At 44.4% G+C, this 18,887-nt stretch overlaps 1 protein-coding gene across 3 annotated transcripts in view; it reads left to right on the top strand.

Annotated features, from left to right (window-relative positions):
• Positions 1-18,887, top strand: part of atf6 (activating transcription factor 6) — a 420,957-nt gene that overhangs the window by 306,988 nt on the left and 95,082 nt on the right. For 2 of the 3 annotated variants that reach the window (XM_072274311.1, XM_072274313.1), the window contains exon 15: positions 10,124-10,168. The exons of the other annotated variant lie outside the window; for it this stretch is intronic. In XM_072274311.1, the coding sequence (XP_072130412.1) occupies positions 10,124-10,168 (45 nt within the window). The remainder of the gene's footprint in view (positions 1-10,123; positions 10,169-18,887) is intronic. 3 annotated transcript variants of the gene reach the window in all.

Raw genomic sequence — 18,887 nt, forward strand, 5'->3', positions numbered from 1 at the left:
CGGGTAAGAATAGAGATGAAGAAAATGTTACATAGCTCACACTTAATATGCTTCATTCTTGAACACACTTTTCTGGTGCTTAATGTTGTGCTAAAGCTAAAACCTTTTTTTCCCTTCAGAGAATAACATCGCACTCTTAATATGTGTAGTAGTGACCAGAATTCATTGCCTTCAGATGGAAAGAGCAGTTCTTTATCTTACAATATTTTAAAAATTACATCTTGGGCAATTGTCCAGAATGATCATTGAAGTGGGAAAGTGCTTTCCATGCCACATATTACAGTGAGACAGTGCCATTTTAGCCAGACCTAACATAACAGTTGGAGTATTAAAAGAATGCAGCTATCCCACTTACTGTGAATGAACAGTGTCATCAATCACAAAGGTTAACTTGTTATATCAACCTATTTCGGAGAGGGAAAGTTATGAGAAAAAGTGTCATTCTTCTTTATGGCTTTCTATTTTTAATAAGCTTTTAATTATGGGCCATGTATTTGTGCATGTGTATGTATGTTTTTTATAAAGTGAATATGTTGGATATTATTAAATGTATTACTGATTAAAACTGTGAAAATCCCTTGTGTTAAATTGAAAAAATGCTTTATATTATACAAAGTCTAGCAGGACCACAATTACATATTTCTGTAAGCAATATTTCTTAACCATCCATTTCTTGGGATGTGGGTTCGGTTCCAGATCATCACTGATAGGTGGCTAAATGGTTATGTTACCATAAAGCATGATTAATGATCTTTTTAATACATTGTTTTAAAGAATTGATCATCTGTAGGTTTTCAAACACTTTTATTAGTTGTTTCCTCTTGGGCAGGAGTTGTTCCAGGTATCTGGAGAGTGTGCCAGGGCTTTGTTTAAGAGCAAGTTCATACTATTTACTTGCAAACAGAAACATATAGTTGGCTTGCACCAAACTAAGTCATATGGTGCCTTTTGCATCACTGCAAAAATGCACCCCCCCCCCCACAACTACATGCATCTTCCTACCCAGTTGATTGATTGAGTGATTGCCTTACTTTTGCCAATTTCCTTTAATGGATCAACAAGAAGTTCACTTGGATGGATTACAATAAGTGAATTTCTATTTTCTTTTTAATTTACTTTCTATCCAAAATATCTTTATTAAGGTATTTTGGATGGAAAGGAAACAAGGATTCAAAATACACAATGGCACAGAAGTTAACTCTGAAGCTGAAGAAGTATGGGCTTAATCCTGACTCATTTTTAAAGTAGAAATTAGAGGGAAATAAGTGGATGAATAGAACTGATAAAGAATGCTTTTAGACTTTAGATAGATTCAATGGGCAGAATGGCCTCAAGTTGTAATAAAATGATATGAGAAGACCTAATGCAATAAACAACTGAAGTCAGTTTAGTAGCTTATAAAGGACAAAATTGTTGCCCATATCCTCAAGTGAGTTGTTTTCAAAGGCATTGAAGATGATGCAACTGATATCATAGGTAAAGAAGCAGATTTGGAATAAAACAGAAATCTGATTTCATGACAGACTGGGAAGGAGATAATTTCTGTGGTCCTTTGGGTTTTCATTGCTGAATATATTGTATATATTGTCAGATGATAATCAACTGGCTGAAGTTAGTTTGTGGCATAATAAGCCAATGTACATTCTGAGAATTATTTGTTTTTTTTCACCTTTCCCTTTAAAATTTTATTGCGAGTTGCATTACTCATCTTTACAATGCTACGTGAAAATTTCAACTGTTTCCAGTACATTATCCGGAGAAGGGAGAAGTCTTCAATGAGTACTTCTGCTCTGTTTTTACTGTGTGGAAAGACTTGAAGACTGAAAAAGCGAGATGATTGATGGTGATGTCAGAGGTTAGTCTCTGAAACAGCAGAGGGTGCAAGCTTCTTAAAACGTATGACGGAATTAAATTTCCAGGATCCTTTATACTTTATACTTTATTGTCACCAAGCAATTCATACTAGAACGTTCAATCATCACAGCGATATTTGATTCTATGCTTCCCGCTTCCTGGATTACAAATATTAAATATTTAAAATATTAAAAATAGTAAAAATTAGTAAATATTAAAATTTTAAATTATAAATCATAAATGGAAAATAGAAAAATGGAAAGTAAGGTAGTGCAAAAAAACTGAGAGGCAGGTCCAGATATTTAGATGGTATGGCCCAGATCTGGGTCAGGATCCGTTCAGCAGTCTTATCACAGTTGGAAAGAAGCTGTTCCCAAATCTGGCCATACAAGTCTTCAAGCTCCTGAGCCTTCTCCCAGAGGGAAGAGGGATGAAAAGTGTGTTGGCTGGGTGGGTCGTGTCCTTGATTATCCTGGCAGCACTGCTCTGACAGCGTGCTGTGTAAAGTGAGTCCAAGGACTGAAGATTGGTTTGTGTGAGGTGCTGCACCATGTTCACGATCTTCTGCAGCTTCTTTCGGTCTTGGACAGGACAAATTCCATACCAGCTTGTGATGCACCCTAGAAGAATGCTTTCTACGGTGCATCTATAAAAGTTAGTGAGGGTTTTAGGGGACAGGCCAAATTTCTTTAGTTTTCTCAGGAAGTAAAGGCGCTGGTGGGCCTTCTTGGCAGTGAACTCTGCTTGGTTGGACCAAGTCAAGCCATTTGTGATATTGACCCCGAGGAACTCAAAGCTTTTGACCTGCTCCACTTGCGCACCACCGATGTAAAGTGGGTCGTGCGGTCCGCTACTCCTTCTGAAGTCAACAACCAATTTCTTCATCTTGCTGACGTTGAGGGATAGGTTATTGTCTTCGCACCATGCCACCAGGTTCTTAATTTCCTCTCTGTACTCAAACTCATCATTACCCGAGATACAGCCTACAATTGTTGTGTCATCAGCAAACTTAAGGAAACTTGGCTACACAATCATGGGTGTACAGTGAGTACAGCAGGGGGCTGAGTACACAGCCTTGTGGGGCACCGATGCTCAGAATGATTGTAGAGGAGAGCTTGTCTCCTATTTTTACAGCCTGGGTCCTGTCTGTGAGGAAGTTGAAGATCCAGCTGCAGATCTGAGTGCTAAGGCCCAGGTTCCAGAGCTTAGAAATCAGTTTATTTGGAATGATGGTATTGAAAGACAGAGCTGTAGTCAATGAAAAGGAGCCTTACATATGCGTCTTTATTCTCCAGGTGTTCTAAGGAGGAATGTAGGGTGAGAGAGATGGCATCTGCCATTGACCTGTTGCTCCAGTAGGCGAATTTGCAAAGCGTCGAGGTTGACCGGTAGGCTGTGGTTGATGTGTGCCATAACCAGTCTCTCGAAGCACTTCATAGCAATTTATGTTAGAGCCACAGGTCGATAGTCATTCAGGCATGTCACCTTGCTCTTCTTTGGCACTGGGATTATCGATGCCTTCTTAAAACACAAGGGGATCTCAGACTGAAGCCAGGAGCAGTTGAAGATGTTAGCAAATACTCCAGCTAGCTCGCTTGCACAGGTCCGGAGAACCCGTCCTGGGACGCCATCTGGGCCCGTCGCCTTCCTTGGATTTATCTTCAGGAAGGCCCTTCTAACGTCCTCCTCGGTGACGATGAATCTCGATGCCACCAGGTCCGGTTCATCCGGAGGGAGCGGGATGCTCCTCTTCTGTTCGAATCTTGCGTAGAATACGTTAAGTTCCTCAGGAAGAGAAACGCCACAGTTATTGATATTCCCAGCCTTTTCTTTGCGCCCAGTGATCTCATTTAGACCCAGCCATAGTCTACTGGCAGCCCTCTGGTAAGCCTGGGTTTCCAACTTGGCTCGGTAATGCCTCTTGGCGCCCTTAATGACTTTCCGGAGTTCACGCCTGGATTCCGTGTAGTGACTGGTATCCCCGGACCTAAAAGCTGCAGCTCTAGCCTTTAAAAGGGGCTTGACCTCATAATTCATCCAAGGTTTCCGGTTAGAATCGTCCTGCAAGACACACAGTCCTCCGTGCATTTCCAAATAAAGTCCGTGACAGCTGAGGCACACTCATCAAGGTTAGCTGCCGAGTCCTTGCATACTAACCAGTCCACCGATTCAAAGCAGTCACGGAGAACCTCATCCGTTTCCTCCGTCCAACGCAACACTACTTTTGACACCGTGACCTCCTGCTTCAGTTTCTGTTTGTAAGCCAGGAGGAGGAGTATGGCCTGATGTTCCAATTTTCTAAAGTGGGGTCGTGGGACGGAATGGTAGGCATCCTTGACTGCTGTGTAGCAGTGGTCAAGTATATTCGGGCCTCTAGTGGGGCAGGAGACATGTTGGTATAACTTTGGCAGTGTCTTTCTGAGGTTGGCCTGGTTAAAGTCCCCAGCTGTAATGAGCAAAACCTCCGGATACCTGGTCTCAAGTTCACTGATGTTTGCATACATTATGTTCAGAGCACACTCCACGTCCGCTTGGGGGAGAATGTAGACCACTCTCAGTATGAGCGAGGTGAATTCCCATGGCAGATAGTAGGGACGACACTTCACCGACAGGTGTTCCAGGTCCGGGCTGCAGGAGCTTGTCAGTGCCATTGTGTCCGAGCACCACCCAGTGTTGATCAGTAGGCAGACTCCACCTCCCCTCGTCTTGCCGGAAGACGCCGTGTGGTCCATCCGATGGGTCGAAAATCCCTCTAGTCGGATGGCACAGTTGGGGGTGGCAGGAGAGAGCCAGGTCTCGGTGAAACAGAATACACAGCAGTTCTGCACCTCCCTGCAGTAGGTGAGTCTCCCTTTAAAATTATCCACCTTGTTCTCTATGGCAGCGGTCCCCAACCACCGGGCCGCGGACCGGTACCGGGCCGCAAAGCATGTGCTACCGGGCTGAGAGGAAACAATATGACTTGGCGATATGAGTCAGCTGCACCTTTCCTCATTCCCTGTCACGGCCACTGTTGAGCCATTACCCGCGCGTCATCCATGTCATCCATGTCAGCGCGGGAAGGAGATCAACTCCTCGAGCTTGCAAATGACGACGGGCTGAAAAGCACGTTTGACATAACATCTCTGCTGGCATTCTGGATCAAAGTCCTGGCTAAATATCCTGAGATGGCCACGAAAGAACTGAAAACGTTGCTTCCATTTCCAACATATCTCTGCAATGAATGCAACGAAAACTAAATTGCGGAATAGACTGGACATAAGGAACCTCCTTCAAGTATCGTCTCCCATCACCCCTCGATAGGACCGTCTTGTTGCAGGGAAACAAGCCCAGGGCTCCTACTGGTTCAGCGATATTGGTGTGTTGCAATGATTTTATATGTTCATATGGGGAAAATATGTGCTGTGTGTTTATTATCCAAATGTTACTTAAAATGTTATGATGCTATTGACTTATATAACCAAATAACAATTACAGCAGGGAAATAGGCGATCTCTGCCCTTCTAGTCCGTGCTGAACGCTACTCTCACCTAGTCCCACCGACCTGCACTCAGCCCATAACCCTCCATTCCTTTCCTGTCCATATACCTATCCAATTTTTCTTTAAATGATAATACCGAACCTGCCTCTACCACTTCTACTGGAAGTTCGTTCAACACTTACTTCAAGCTCCCCTGATAATTAACTTATCGCTATACTCATGCGAGGAAAATATGCGCTGTGTGTTTAATATTAAATTCGTTAGATAAAGCCTTTTAGAAACGAAATTGAGTGTATTAGCCACTTATCACCTATATTGCGTTCGTGATTTACACCCCCCCGACAGAATCGCCAAAACCGATTTGTAGAAAAAAATCAGCACGTATACGTACGCGCAAATTACGCATGCGCACTGGTGCCCGCGCAAGACTTCATGGTCATTGTAGTCTTGCTCCGGGTAAACCCAACGTATTTGACGGCAACACTATCCCCCCTCCCCCCTCACTGGCCGGTCCGCAAGAATATTGTTAATATGAAACTGGTCCGCAGTGCGAAAAAAGTTGGGGACCCCTGCTCTATGGCTTGCACATTAGCTAGTAGGGTGGTGGGCATAGGGGCCCTGAAGCCCCTCAGCTTCAATCTGACCAGCAGCCCAGCTCTTTTCCCACGCTTCCTCAGTAAATAGTGCATCTTTCCAGGTTTCCATCGATGCAGTGTGTTGTTGTCAGCTCTTTGAGGTTGGTGGACGCATCCCGCGGGGATCGATCGGTGGGTCGCGTTGTCGGGCGCTCCGGGTTGGGCCAAGTGACGGGGGAGGCTCCGCTGCCACCCCCAGCTGCCGGGGGCCCGGGCTGTCGATTGGGTCGGAACCGAAACCGACACAATCCCGGATGGCTGGGATCCTGGCTGAAACAAGTCCATAAGCCGAGTCACAGTTGCGGAGGCCTCCGCTCCAGCCGAGCCTTGGGCTCGATTTCCGAGGTCAGCGGCAGAGGCCTCACTTCTGGCAGCTGTGGATGGCCACCAACAGGGCTTTACGGTGGTTGCTCCGGGGAAGCGTCTGGGGCACCTTGAGGTCTCCGCTGTCACTTCTGTGTGGTATCTGCTCCGGAGAGGTGCTGGTCAGAATGGGCCGTGTCTCCAAGTGCTCCGGCACGGTAGCAGACCGCGGGCCTCCGGGGACGTGGTGGGCCTCGCTGGTCGGGTCCAGGTGCGGTCCGGAGTTTAAGAAGCAATTCTGGCGCGGTGGTCTCCAGCTGGGTCAGTAGCTTCGCCAGAGTGTTGTTGATCTTGCTAGGTGTAGCAGATTGGAGGTTTAGAAGGGTTTCTCGGGTATAGGATAGTGGAGAGGGCAGTTTGCTCAGGAGAGCACGCGCAAAGTCGCCAGTTACCGGCGCTATCTTTTGTTAAAGATCTGATCTCAAAATGCAGGAGGACTGTGGGAAACTGGAATTGTGGGCGCCCTTGCTGAGATATATACATTCCCCAGGAAAGTTTATTTAAGGAGGGCAGCAAAGAATAACCTGAGAACTGTAGACTATTGAGCCTAACACCTCTGGAAGCTAAGCTATGCATGTACAGGTGTCCCCCACTTTTGGAATGTTCGCTTTACGAAACCTAATTGTTACGAAAGACCTACATTAGTACCCTGTTTTCGCTAACAGAAGGTGTTTTCACTGTTACGAAAAAAATCAGCGCGTGAGAAAAGGCAGCGCGTACCCGAGCAGCTGCTCTCCCCCGGATTCGGAACTGCAATCTCGCCAGCATTGCTTAAGCATGTGCCTGTGAGCAGCCGTTTGCAAGATAAGTTCTAAGGTGACGGAAAAGCCTGAAAGAGCTCGTAAAGGTGTTACACTTAGCGTAAAACTAGACATAGTTAAGCGTTTCGATTGTGGTGAACGAAGTAAGGACAAAGTGAGTTTGGCTTGTGGAAGCTGACGAATATGATGTTGAAGAGGTTTTGGCATCCCATGACCAAGAACTGATAGATGAAGAGCTGATGCAATTGGAAGAGGAAAGGATAACAATCGAAACCGAATGCTGTAGCGAACTGAACGTGAAGCAACTGCGTGAGATTTTCGCTGCAATGATAAAGTACGACTTTAATTTTGAAAGGATACGTCGGTTTAGGGGATATTTGCAGAATGGTTTGAGTGCTTACAAAGAACTGTATGATAGAAAAATGCGCGAGGCTCAGCAGTCAAGCAAGCCTTCCACATCAGCCACAGCAGACGACGAATCTCGACCTTTGACATCGAGGCGGGCAGTCATAGGAGAAGATGAGCTGCCTGCTCTAATGGAAACAGAAGACGAGATGACACCTCAGTGCCACACCACCCCGACCCCCAGGCCGTGGACAGATACCGATTCGCGGAGAAAGCAGCGGTAGCCGGGAGGCACACAGCACATCTTTAAGAAAAATGCCGAAATAAACATGCTAATTAATTAGGTGCCGCCCAGCTCATAAATGTTGGCCCAGATCAGAGGCGATGCAAGAAAATACTTAAGAAAGAAATCAGGAGGGCTAAAAGAAGACATGAGGTTGCCTTGGCAATCAAAGTGAAGGATAATCCAAAGGGCTTTTACAGGTATATTAAGAGTAAAAGGATTGTAAGGGATAAAATTGGTCCTCCTGAAGATCAGAGTGGTCGGCTATGTGCGGAACCAAAAGAAATGGGGGAGATCTTAAATGGGTGTTTTGTGTCTATATTTACTAAGGAAACTGGCATGAAATCTATGGAATTAAGGGAAACAAGTAGTGAGATCATGGAAACTGTACAGATTGAAAAGGAGGAGGTGCTTGCTACCTTGAGGCAAATTAAAGTGGATAAATCCCCAGGACCTGACAGGGTATTCCCTCGGACCTTGAAGGAGACTAGTGTTGAAATTGCGGGGACCCTGGCAGATATACTTAAAATGTCGGTGTCTATGGGTGAGGTGCTGGAGGATTGGAGAGTAGCTCATGTTGTTCCGTTGTTTAAAAGAGGATCGAAAAGTAATCCGGGAAATTATAGGCCGGTAAATTTGACGGTAGTGGGTAAGTTATTGGAGGGAGTACTAAGAGACAGAATCTACAAGCATTTGGATAGACAGGGACTTATTAGGGAGAGTTAACATGGCTTTCTGCGTGGTAGGTCATGTTTGACTAATCTATTGGAGTTTTTTGAGGAGGTTACCAGGAAAGTGGATGAAAGGAAGGCAGTGGATGTTGTCTACATGGACTTCAGTCAGGCCTTTGACAAGGTCCTGCATGGGAATTTAGTTAAGAAAATTCAGTCGCTAGGTATACATGGAGAGGTGGTAAATTGGATTAGACCTTGGCTCAATGGAAGAAGCCAAGAGTGGTAGTAGAGAATTGCTTCTAAGAGTGGAGGTCTGTGACTAGTTGTGTGCCACAGGGATCAGTGCTGGGTCCATTGTTATTTGTCATCTATATCAATGATCTGGCTGATAATGTGGTAAATTGGATCAGCAAATTTGCTGATGATACAAAGATTGGAAGTGTAGTGGACAGTGAGGAACGTTTTCAGAGCCTGCAGAGGGACTTGGACCAGCTGGAAAAATGGGCTGAAAAATGGCAGATGGAGATTAATACAGACAAGTGTGAGGAATTGCACTTTGGAAGGACAAACCAAGGTAGAACATACAGGGGAAATGGTAAGGCACTGAGGAGTGCAGTAGAACAGAGGAATCTGGGAATACAGATACAAAATTCCCTAAAAGTGGCGTCACAGGTAGATAGGGTCATAAAGTGAGCTTTTGGTACATTGGCCTTTATTAATCAAAGTATTGAGTATAAGAGCTGGAATGTTATGATGAGGTTGTATAAGGCATTGGTGAGGCCGAATCTGGAGTATTGTGTTCAGTTTTGGTCACCAAATTACAGGAAGGATATTAATAAGTTTGAAAGAGTGCAGAGAAGGTTTACAAGGATGTTGCCGGGACTTGAGAAACTGAGTTACAGAGAAAGGTTGAATAGGTTAGGACTTTATTCCCTGGAGCGTAGAAGAATGAGGGGAGATTTGATAGAGGTATATAAAATTATGATGAGTATAGATAGAGTGAATGCAAGCAGGCTTTTTCCACTGAGGCAAGGGGAGGAAAAAACCAGGGGACATGGATTAGGCAGAAAATAGTTTGGCACAGCCAAGAAGGGCCAAAAGGCTTGTTTCTGTGCTGTAGTTTTTCTATGGTTGTTTCCTATGTGCTGTGAGCCTCTCAGCTACCGCTGTACCCTGCATGCTTCGTGGCAATGTATCGGTTCGCTGCCCGGAGGGTGGGGACCACTGCACCACCCCAACCTCTGACAACTGAGCCTAACACACCATCATCAGTGTGCTCTGCGCTGTCTTCCCAATTCCAGTAAGTGATACTATACTGTACATACATTATTTCTACTTTATAAAGGCTGTGTATTTTTACGTGTTAGTTGTTATGATTTGGCAGCTTCATAGCTTAAAGGTTACTGGAGAGAGTGTTTTTGCCAACAGCGCTTGCGTGAGATTTTCTGCTGACAGCGCTTGTGCCGTGTTTTTGCTGATGGCGCTTGCATGAGATTTTCGCTAGAGAACAGTGCAGCAATGATTGTGGAAAAGTATTTCTACTTTATATAGGCTGTGTATTTATCATATCATTCCTGATTTTACTATATGTTACTGTTATTTTAGGTTTTATATGTTATTTGGTAGGTTATTTTTGGGTCTGCAAACGCTCACAAAATTTTCCCATATAAATAAATGCTAATTGCTTCTTTGCTTTACGACATTTCGGCTTACGAACCGTTTCATAGGAACGCTCTACCTTCGGATGGCGGGGGAAACCTGTACTTGGAAAGGTGAGTTGATTAGGGTTAGTCAACACAACTTTGTGAGTATAGCTCATGAATTTTTTAAAGAAGTAACCAAAAAGACTGATAATGGCAGAGCAGTAGACATAGTCTATATGGACTTCAGTAAGGTCTTTGATAAGGTTCTGCAAGATAGACTGCTGTGGAAATATACAGTGCTGTCCAAAAGTCTGAGGCATATATACACCTAAGACTTTTGGACAGTACTTTACTTGTCAACATGGAGTGGAGAGTGTGTTTGTAAATCTGGCAGGAGCAAAGGATGTTGGGTGTAGCAAGGGTGAAGTGCCATGGGACAAGTGGTAGAGAAGGAGTACCAGGTAGGGTGGTGGTGAGAGGGGATGTTGCAGGTGCAGGTACCCACCCTGAGACACCAGGCAAGTCATTTGATTCCAAACAATTGGTTTATTGATCAGTACAGAATGTTTCTCTGGTGCTTCTTCCTCCCTCCAACTCTCCCTTCCCCTTTTCTCAACCATGATTTACCTCTCCCTGCCCACTTCCCACTCTCAGTCCACAATAGAGACCCATATCCTAATCAAGTTTATCATGAAATTTGTTTTTTTTTATTGAGGCAGCCATACAGTGCAATACATAAAATTACTACAGTATTTTGCAAAAGTCTTAGGCACCTTCGCTATATAAATGTACCTAGGTCTTTTGCACAATACTGTAGATCACATGGGATCCAGGGAGAGCTAGCTAGTTGGATATGCAATGGTTTAATAGTAGGAAGCAGGGATGTGATGGAATAAAGTAGTGTTTAGGAAAGGAGGCCATGACAAGTGGTGTGCTTTGAGGCGGTGCTAAGTGATGGTTATTTGTTATCTGTACCAGTGATCTAGATGAGAATAGATAATACATGTTTACTAAGTTTGTAGACACACAAAGAGGTGGTGCTCTGGAGAGAGAGAGAGAGAGAGAGAGAGAGAGAAGTGATCAAGAATTACAGTGAGATCGTGTTTAGATGGGTAATAGGCTGAGGAATGGCAAATGGAGTTGAATTCGGGTAAGTGTAAGGTGTTGCATTTTGGGAAGAAAAGGGTAAGATGTTCACAGTGAATGATAGAGCCCTCTGAAGCATTGTCAAAATGAGGGATGTAGGAATACCTAGTTTTTCTGAAAGTGGCAACACAGGTGAAGGGGGCTTTTGGTGCAGGACTTCATTGGTCAGGACAGTGATTAGAAATTGGGAAGTTTTGTTGCAGTTGTATAAGATGTTTGTGAGGCCACATTTGCAGTATTGTGCTCAATTTTGGTCACCCTGCTATTGGAAATGTGCCATTATGCTAGAAAGAGTGAACAAAAGGTTTACGGGGATGTTGTCTGGATTATGGAGAGAGATTGGATAGGCTAGGACTTGATGAATTGTAGTGTCTGAGATTGAGGCCTATTGTATCGCTGGCAGTGCATTCCATGCACCACCACTATCTGTGTGAAAAACTTACCTCTGACATCCCCTTTGTACCTGCTTGCAAGCACCTTAAAACTATGCTCCATCATGTTAGCCATTTCAGCCTTGAGAAAAAGCCTCTGGCTATCCACATGATCAATGCCTCTCATCATCTTATACATCTCTATCAGGTCACTTCTCATCCTCCGTCACTCCAAGGAGAAATGGCCAAGTTCACTCAACCTATTTCCATAAGGCATCCTCTCCAATCCAGGCAACATCCTTGTAAATCTCCTCTGCACTCTCTCTATAGTATCCACATCCTTCCTGTAGGGAGGTGACCATAAATGAACACAGTATCCAAGTGGGGTCTAACTAAGGTCTTATATAGTTGTAAGATTACCTCACGGCTCTTGAAGGCCATCACTCCATACGCCTTCTTAACAACACTGTCAAACTGCGCAGCAGCTTTGAATGCCCTGTGGACATGAACCCCAGGATATCTCTGATCCTCCACGCTGCCAAGAGTCTTAACATTAATATATATTCTGTCTTCAAATTTGACCTACCAAAATGAACCACTTCACACTTATCTGGGTTGAACTCAATCTGCCACTTCTCAGCCCAGTTCTGCAGCCTATCGATGTCATGCTTTAACCTCGGAGAACCCTCCAGACTATCCACAACACCCCCAACTTTTGTATCATCAGCAAAGTAGAACCCTTCTGCTTCGTTATCCAGGTCATTTATAAAAATCAGAAAGAGAAGGGGTCCCAGAACAGATCCCTGTGGAACACCACTGGTCATTGACCTCCATGGAGAATATGAACTATCTACACCCACCCTTTGCCTTCTGTGGGCAAGCCAATTCTGGATCCCAGAGAGCAAGGTGTCTTTGGATCAAATGCCTTACTGAAATCCGTATACACTACATCCACTGCTCAACCTTCATCAATGTGTTTTATTACATTTCAAAGAATTCATTCAGATTCGTAAGGCTCATCCTGTCCTTGACAAAACCATGCTGAATATCGCTAATCAGATTATGTGTCTCCAAATGCTCATAAATTCTGCCTCTCAGGATCTTCTCCAATAACTTGGCCACTACTGATATAAGACTCACTGCTCTATAACTTCCTGAGTTATCTCTACTCCTTTTTTTGAACAAGGGAACAACATTTGCAATACTCCAACCCTCTGGTACTTCTCCCATCCCTACTGATGATGCAAATACCATCACCAGAGTCTCAGTAATTTTCTCTCTCACTTCCCACAGTAGCCTGAGGTATATCTCATCCGGACCCAGCAACTTAGCTAACTTAATGCTTTTCAAAAGCTCCAGCACATTCTCTTTCTTAATGTCTATTTGCACAAATTTTTCAGTCCACTGTAAGTCATCCCCACAATTGCCAAGGTTCTTTTCCCTGGTGGATACTGAAACAAGGTATTCATTAAGTGGCTCTGCTACCTCCTCCAACTCCATGCACACGTTTCCACTATCGCACCTGATTGGTCCTATTCTCACACGGCTCATCCTCTTCCTCTTCCTCTTCACATACTTGTTGAATGCCTTAGGGTTTTCCTTAATCCTGCTTGCCAAGGCCTTCTTATGTCCCTTCTAACTCTCCTAATTTCACTTTTAAACTCCTTCATGGCAACCTTGTAATTTTCTGGAGCTCTAACAGTACTTAGTTTTTTGAGCCTTTTGTAAGCTTTTCTTTTCTTCTTATCTAGATTTTCTACATACTTTGTACACCATGGTTCTTTTACCCTACCATCCTTTCCTTGCCTCAATGGAACATACCTACACAGAACGCCATGCAAATATTCCCTGAACATTTGCCACATTTCTGCCATGCAGTTCCCTGTGAAATCTGTTCCCAATTTATGCTCCCAAGTGTCTGCCTAATAGCATCATATTTCCCCCTACCCTAATTAAATGTTTTCCCAAATTGTCTGCTCCTATCCTCCTCCAGCGCTATGGTAAAGGGGACAGAGTTGTGATCACTATCTCCAAAATGCTCTCCCACTGAGAGATCTGACACTTGACCAGGTCCATTTCCCAATATCAGATCAACTACAGCCTCTCCTCTAGTTGGCTTATCTACATATTGCGTCAAGAAACCTTCCTCAACACAGCTAACAAACTCCATCTCATCCAAACTCCTTGTTCTAAGAAGATGCCAATCATTAATAGGAAAGTTAAAAATCACTCGTCACAACAATCCTATTATTATTGCACCACTCCAGAATCTGCATCCCTATCTGCACTTCCATGTCCCTGTTATTACTGGGAGTTTATAAAAAAGACACCCAGAAGAGATATTGACCCCTTCCTGTTTCAGACTTCCACCCACACTGACTTAGTAGACAATCCCTCCATGACTTCTTCCTTTTCTGTAGCCGTGATACTATCCCTGATTAGCAATGCCACCCCCCCCCCACCTTTTTTGGCTCCCTCCCTGTCCTTTTTGAAACACCTAAAGCCCAGCACACTCAGCAGCCATTCCTGCCTGAGACATCCAAGTCTCTGCGATGGCCACATCGTCATAGTTCCACGTATTGACCCACACTCTAAGTTATGTTCGCCTTGTTTATGATACCCCTTGCATTAAAATAGACACATCTCAAACCATCTGGTTGAGTACATCTTTGTTCTGTTTTGTCTACCTATCCTTCCTCATAAACTCCCTACAAGCTGTCTCAATTTGTGTGCCAACCATCCCATCCTCTGCGTCTTCACCAATTCCCACCCCCCTGCAAATCTAGTTTAAGCCCTCCCCAATAGCATTAGCAAACCTCTCTCCCAGGATATTGGTTCCCCTCCAGTTCAGGTGCAACCTGTCACACTTGTACAGGTCACCCCTTCCCCAGAAAAGGTTCCAATGATCCAATGACTTGAAACCCTGCTCTCTGCACCATCTCCTCAGCCACTCATTTGTCTGCACTATCTTCCTGGTCTGACCTTCCCTAGCTCATGGCACTGGGAGTAATCTGGAGAATATCATCTTGGAGGTCCTGCTCTTCAGCCTCCTTCCTAACTCCCTAAACTTACTGCACAGGACCTCTACCCTTCTCCTGCCTATATCATTGGTACCAGTATGTACCACAACCTCTGGCTGCTCAGCCTCCCTTCAAGGATATTCTGTAATCTCTCAGAGACATCCTGGACCCTAGCACCCGGGAAGCAACACACTATCCTGGCGTCTGTTTTGCTGCCACAGAATCTTCTATCTGTCCCCTAACTATCAAGTCCCCAATAACTATTGGTCTGGCTGCTGCTGCCTTGTCCAGGTAGTTCAACCCCTCATCAGTATCGAAAGAGGTATACCTGTTACTGAGGTGAATGGCCACAGGGGGATGGGGATCCTGCACTGACTTCCTTCTCCCTTTACCTCTCTCGATGTTCACCCATCTACTCCCTGAATTCTGCACTCTGGGTGTAACCAGCTGCTCAAAGGTCTTATCTATCAATTGCTCTGCCTCCAGGATGATCCTTAGTTCATCCAACTACAGCTGTAGTTCCTTAGTTCATCCAACTCCATCTCCATCTTCTTACTGTGGACTTTAAGGAACTGGAGTTGGCTGCACATCCCCCAGGTGTAGTTATCTGGGAGACCATCAGGTTCCATGAATTCCCACATCCTACAGGAGGAGCATTCCACTGCCATACCTGCCATCCTGCCTGCACTGTACTATGACCAAGACCAAATAATGAAAGGAAAACCCTATCCTCTCGTCTGTTTCTTTGGCCTCAGCCTCTTCTCATCGAAGCCTCTAAGTTCCCAGCCCCCACTCTGATGTTGGCCGCTCCACTAGACCCTATCTCTTTTTTATGGTTTAAAAAAAATGGTAAATTCCCATGCAAGAAGAAAGAACTCACCACATTTGTGGTGCTCCGCCTGCCTTCCACTGCAGCCAATGCCTCTGATGCTTCCTGCGCACTGGCTACTGTTTTTAAGTAAGACCCCTATTAACATTGTTGACTATTATATGACACTGTGTATCTTATGCCATTCTACAGTATGTGGGAAACATTTTCTTAAAGCTCCAATTAGTTCAGTTCAAGGTACATTTAAATCAATGTATCGTTCAATCCCTCTGCACCCTCCACCTCTCATCTCCCATCGTGCCTTTCGGAGCCTCCACTGGTGGCAGGGCACCAGTTGATGCCAGCCTCACTGAGTACTCGAGAGGCGCCACATAGTGTGGGCTTTGTTAAAACCATGCCTGGAGGAGGTAGGGGGACAGCAGGTTGTAATCTTTGAGTTCATCCTCAGACTCTGGTGCCAATTGTTTCTTTTTAAATATTGAGACAATATTTTAAATATTGAGACAATATTTTAAATATTGTCTCTGTTATACTTTGCCTGTTCTTTTTGTATCTCTTACTCACATTCTCTGCTTTGTTTTTATAGGATTCAATCAACTATTATTCATTTCACATCTACATTGAACAAAAATATAGGCCACCCTGCAGTCTTCTCTTATTTTCCTTTCTCTAACAACACGTTTGCAGACACTCACAGTCTATTCCACCCAGCAATATACTTCAACAATCTTAATGCTCTCTGGTCCATAATGTACAGACATGAAGTCCTTTTAGAGACTGGGGCAGGGATCTTTCATACTACCATTCTCTCTCTTTCTCTCTCTCTCTCACACACTCACACACACACACACACACACATACAGACAGGGCACATATGCACACACAGACACACACATTTCAGAATTTTTTTTTTAACCACACACTTACTGTGCTTCCATGGGATCTGACCCAACTGAGGAAACCTCTTTACCAGCCCCGACTAGGAGTTGAGGATGCCATCATCTCTACCTGCTGAACCATGTCTACACCCACCTGGACAAGCCAGCGAGCACTGTGAGGGTCATGTTTTTTGACTTCTCCAATGCGTTCAACACCATCTGCCCTGCTCTGCTGGGGGAGAAGCTGACAGCGGTGCAGGTGGATGCTTTCCTGGTTTCATGGATTCTTGATTACCTGACTGGCAGACCACAGTACGTGTGCTTGCAACACTGTGTGTCCGACAGAGTGATCAGCAGCACTGGGGCTCCACGGGGGACTGTCTTGTCTCCCTTTCTCTTCACCACTTACACCTTGGACTTCAACTACTGCATAGAGACTTGTCATCTTCAGAAGTTTTCTGATGACTCTGCCATACTTGGATGCATCAGCAAGGGAGATGAGGTTGAGTACAGGGCTACGGTAGGAAACTTTGTCACATGGTGTGAGCAGAATTATCTGCAGCTTAATGTGAAAAAGACTAAGGAGCTGGTGGTAGACCTGAGGAGAGCTAAGGTACCGGTGACCCCTGTTTCCATCCAGGGTGTCAGGGTGGACATGGTGGAGGATTACAAATACCTGGGGATACAAATTGACAATAAACTGGACTGGTCAAAGAACACTGAGGCTGTCTACAAGAAGGGTCAGAGCCGTCTCTATTTCCTGAGGAGACTGAGGTCCTTTAACATCTGCCGAACGATGCTGAGGATGTTCTACGAGTCTGTGGTGGCCGGTGCGATCATGTTTGCTGTTGTGTGCTGGGGCAGCAGGCTGAGGGTAGCAGACACCAACAGAATCAACAAACTCATTCGTAAGGCCAGTGATGTTGTGGGGATGGAACTGGACTCTCTCACAGTGGTGTCTGAAAAGAGTATGCTGTCCAAGTAGCATGCCATCTTGGACAATGTCTCCCATCCACTACATAATGTACTGGTTGGGCACAGGAGTACATTCAGCCAGAGACTCATTCCACCGAGATGCAAGACAGAGCGTCATAGGAAGTCATTCCTGCCTGTGGCCATCAAACTTTACAATTCCCTTGGAGGGTCAGACACCCTGAGCCAATAGGCTGGTCCTGGACTTATTTCCTAGCATAATTTACATATTACTATTTAACTATTTATGGTTCTATTACTATTTATTATTTATGGAGCAACTGTAACGAAAATCCAATTTCCCCCGGGATCAATAAAGTATGACTATGACTATGATTATTTTCTCTGCTGCCATAGGATCTGACCTGGACCAGGGCAACTTATTTTCTTTTGTTTAACATGTTACTGCAAGATCTGATCCTGGACCAGGGCAATTTCTTCCTGTGCTCCTGTGGGATCTGACCCGGCCAAGAGCATCCTATTTTAACGTCCTCTGTGGGATCCAACCTGGACTGGGGCACCTTCTTTGTATTTACACTGCAGCTTTCCTCTGTCAGCAAATAAGCTGTTGGCGTCCCTCGACCGCTCCACACAGGAAAAAATTTGTATTTCAGCAACCAACTCAGTCTTTTGCTCAAGTATGTGGTAGGATTCAGGACTGATCAGCTACTGGGGCTGAATTCTTTTCTGCTGTATAACAAAGACAAGTGTTAGCCATCTTGGTGGAGCTTCCAAGTAACTGTCATCATTGATTAACTGGATGCTGAAAACTTGCACTCATTCCTCAATTACATATTACTTTATTTGTCCTCAAGTAGAACAACATGGCTCCTGTCACCACATTGTTCTGAAGTCAGACAGAAAAATGTTGTTTTCATATAAAATTGACTAGTGTTACTAGTGTGCCATTTGGTAATGTGTATGTTTGAATTCCTTGCTTGCATAATCGATCACCATTCACAATAGAGGTATTAAAAATTGATAGAAACTACAAGCTTGCATTTGATGATGTGTTGAAGTTAATAGAGCAATTAATTGTCCCTTAGTTAGTGTGGGTGTTTGGCATCCTTACATTATATTCTTATCTTGTGTCCAGTAAGTGAAAATGGCTCCAGCAATCTGTTTTGCAAAGGGAAGCTATGCTCTTCAAGGATATTTCTTGACTGGGCTGTCTGCACTCTATTTGCAGTCTTGGACATTATGATAACCCTTGCCTTAGTGCAACTTCCATATGTGCATTGATATATTTATGTTTAGTGACAGATTGTACCCTAGGTGCCTTTCATTTAGTAATGGTGATGGGGCTTGAGTCATTCTTTGCCTGTATGTGGACCAGAGCCATGAGAAGTATGTTGGCATAACCATGGTTCATAGCTGCACCAAATCCAACAAAGTCTGTGGGAGAATTTCAAATGTTAAATTGATTTTGCACAAGAAAACAGAATGACACATCTCCATTCATTGCCTGCAATCTACACACAAAACACAGTTAAAGATTCAATCGTCAAGTTAAAAAATATATAGAAGTCCTCAAGCACCAGTCGTGATAACCTTCCTGAATAGGAGTAGTTTGAAAACACTGCATCTGCAATCTAGGATTCTGCTAGATAAACACTATTGTTGTAATTTAGT

This window comes from Mobula birostris, chromosome 12 (genome assembly GCF_030028105.1).
Source record: "Mobula birostris isolate sMobBir1 chromosome 12, sMobBir1.hap1, whole genome shotgun sequence".
NCBI lineage: Eukaryota > Metazoa > Chordata > Chondrichthyes > Myliobatiformes > Myliobatidae > Mobula > Mobula birostris.